General features: G+C 30.7%; 1 protein-coding gene across 1 annotated transcript in view; it reads right to left on the bottom strand.

The window, feature by feature from the left end:
* The window catches only part of LOC106462654 (zinc finger protein 271-like), a 7,079-nt gene extending 6,312 nt beyond the window's left edge, over positions 1–767 (bottom strand). Inside the window, exon 1 of the mRNA XM_013922598.2 lies at positions 598–767. Coding sequence (XP_013778052.1) covers positions 598–673 — 76 coding nt within the window. The 5' untranslated portion in view covers positions 674–767. The remainder of the gene's footprint in view (positions 1–597) is intronic.
* Between the last annotated feature and the right edge of the window lie 1,502 nt (positions 768–2,269).

The raw sequence follows: 2,269 nt of genomic DNA, 5'->3' as shown, positions 1-2,269 counted from the left end.
GTATAGTGTTGTATCAGTGGGAGTTTCATAGAGCTATTGACTGAGGAAAAAATTTTTTTGTAAAAGATCTAAAAGGAAATACCACAATGATAATTCTAAATTTTAAGCTTTTTTGGTATTTCCTACATTCTTGTTTTTTAGTTTTCAAAGTAAAATGACATACTACCACAAATAATGGGCAGTGATAGGAATGTGTTCTGGAGATCTTACGACAGTGGCTTACAGCAAAGTAAAACAAACTTTTATCCATTTCACTTTCCTGTGTTTTAGCTTTTATTCTAATGAACAGAATTATAAATACCTAAAATGACTATGTTAAATAACTTTTCTAAAGTTTAAAGATAACATGTAGGTAGGCAAGGAAAATTTAGTACAAGTACACATATACATGCAAACAATATAAAGATTTGAGTACAGTGTTCTATACTTTACTATATATACAAGCATTAGCATCTGAATTCGATTTGATTACCTTCTTCTCAATCTGATTAAATATAGGTAAACATCAATACCTGGATTTGATTACCTCCTTCTCAATCTGATTAAATATAGCTAAAGATGAAAATCTAGATTTGATTAAATTTTTTCTCTACTTACCTAGACCATTCTTTTGGCTAAAACCCTTTCCACAAATGTGGCATGTGTAAGGACGTTCTCCTGTGTGTACTCGCATGTGAATTATCAAGCTGCTACGACACTTGAAGATTCGTTTACAAACTTGACATGTCGATACACTTCTAGACTTCTTTTGACTTTGTTTCTGTTGCTGAACTGAAAAATGGATAAAATGAACTATTTCTTTTTATATAAATGTCTATGTTAAGATAATATAATGAGAATATAAAACAAAACAGAGATTAAAACAGAAAGGAATCAATTTATTTCACATGTTTTTATATCTGTAATCTGAACGATATCCTAGTTTTACATAGCAGCTTTTTGGATGAATGAGCCTCTATAAAAAATTACCGGGTGTGGCCAATTTATTAAAATACAAGTGGTTGTCCTCTTTTTATGTGGGTTTATCAAACAACACTGAGATTAGCTACTTGTCTTATAAAAGATAATTACTTCTTCTAGCACCTTAATTAAAAAAAAAACATCACCAAGAATCTCTGGATATTTCATTATTACATGTTTGAGATAATTAGAAAAAATAACAACATTCTAAACTAATTAAACATAAAATGTTTCATGTTCATTCTATCCGAGTAATGAAACAAAAGGAACCAGGGAAGTTTTAAGAAGTTATACTTAGGGTTCAACAAGGCTACTGTCTCTCACTGTGCTGCTGGAAAGAAAGAGGAAGAATGTATAAAAGAAAGAGTAGAATGGAATGAAAGACAAGCCAGGAGATAAAAAAAACATAACAGGGGGGGATAGGTGAATTTTTAAAAAATGAAATTAAAGAAACTAAAATGACTACGAGTAGAGAAGAGATACTTCTTGTGCACATCCCAAACATGGGAAATGCTGATTTCAAGGTCACAAACGTTAAAAATAAAAGGAAGAAAAACTTAACAACCTACATTTGTACAAACGCAGCAAAATAACTTCTGTTCTAGGGTCGACCTCAGTTTTTCAGTGAAAAAAAAATAGTATCAATGTTCATCATTTAATGTTTAATTACAAAGATATGCACTCATAATTAAAGCATATACAGAAATAAGTATAAACATAATAGCTAAATGTGGGAAAAGAACAGGGTTTTTATAAACAAGTTGTTAAGAAAACAAATACATATACCAGTCTTAAATAATTAATCTATTATTGTAGTATCTTTTATAATATCCTACAAAGTTATGTTAATCTATGAAGTTAAGTCCCTTAAAAATATTAAAATTTCAAAAACTGCAAACCTTTAAAACTCTGTTCAGAGAATTTAAAATATTACATGCTGAAAATTATTGTTTGGGCAAATCAAATAATCCTAAATTAAAATGCTAAAACCACAAAAAAAAGGGGGTGAGAGAAACCCTGTTTTTGCTTATCATGTGAGCCAAAATGAACAGCATGCTAAAAACTTACAAGTGATTAATATTTATTTGGTTAGCTTAAACATTTCCTTTTGATACTAATAAATAAACGTTTTACTATTTGAATTTCTAAAGTCGTTTCAATGAGAACAAAGAAAGGATTATGTTATCAACTGTGACATCCATTATTAACTGTGCCCGGCATGGCCAGGTGGATAAGGCGCTCGACTCACAATCTGAGGGTCGCGGGTTCGAATCCACATCCCACCAAACATGCTCGCCCTTTCAGCCGT

This window comes from Limulus polyphemus, unplaced genomic scaffold (genome assembly GCF_000517525.1).
Source record: "Limulus polyphemus unplaced genomic scaffold, Limulus_polyphemus-2.1.2 Scaffold1217, whole genome shotgun sequence".
NCBI classification, from domain to species: Eukaryota; Metazoa; Arthropoda; class Merostomata; order Xiphosura; family Limulidae; genus Limulus; species Limulus polyphemus.
Note: the sequence above shows the minus strand (reverse complement) of the source record. Positions and strands in the feature narration are given on the sequence as shown.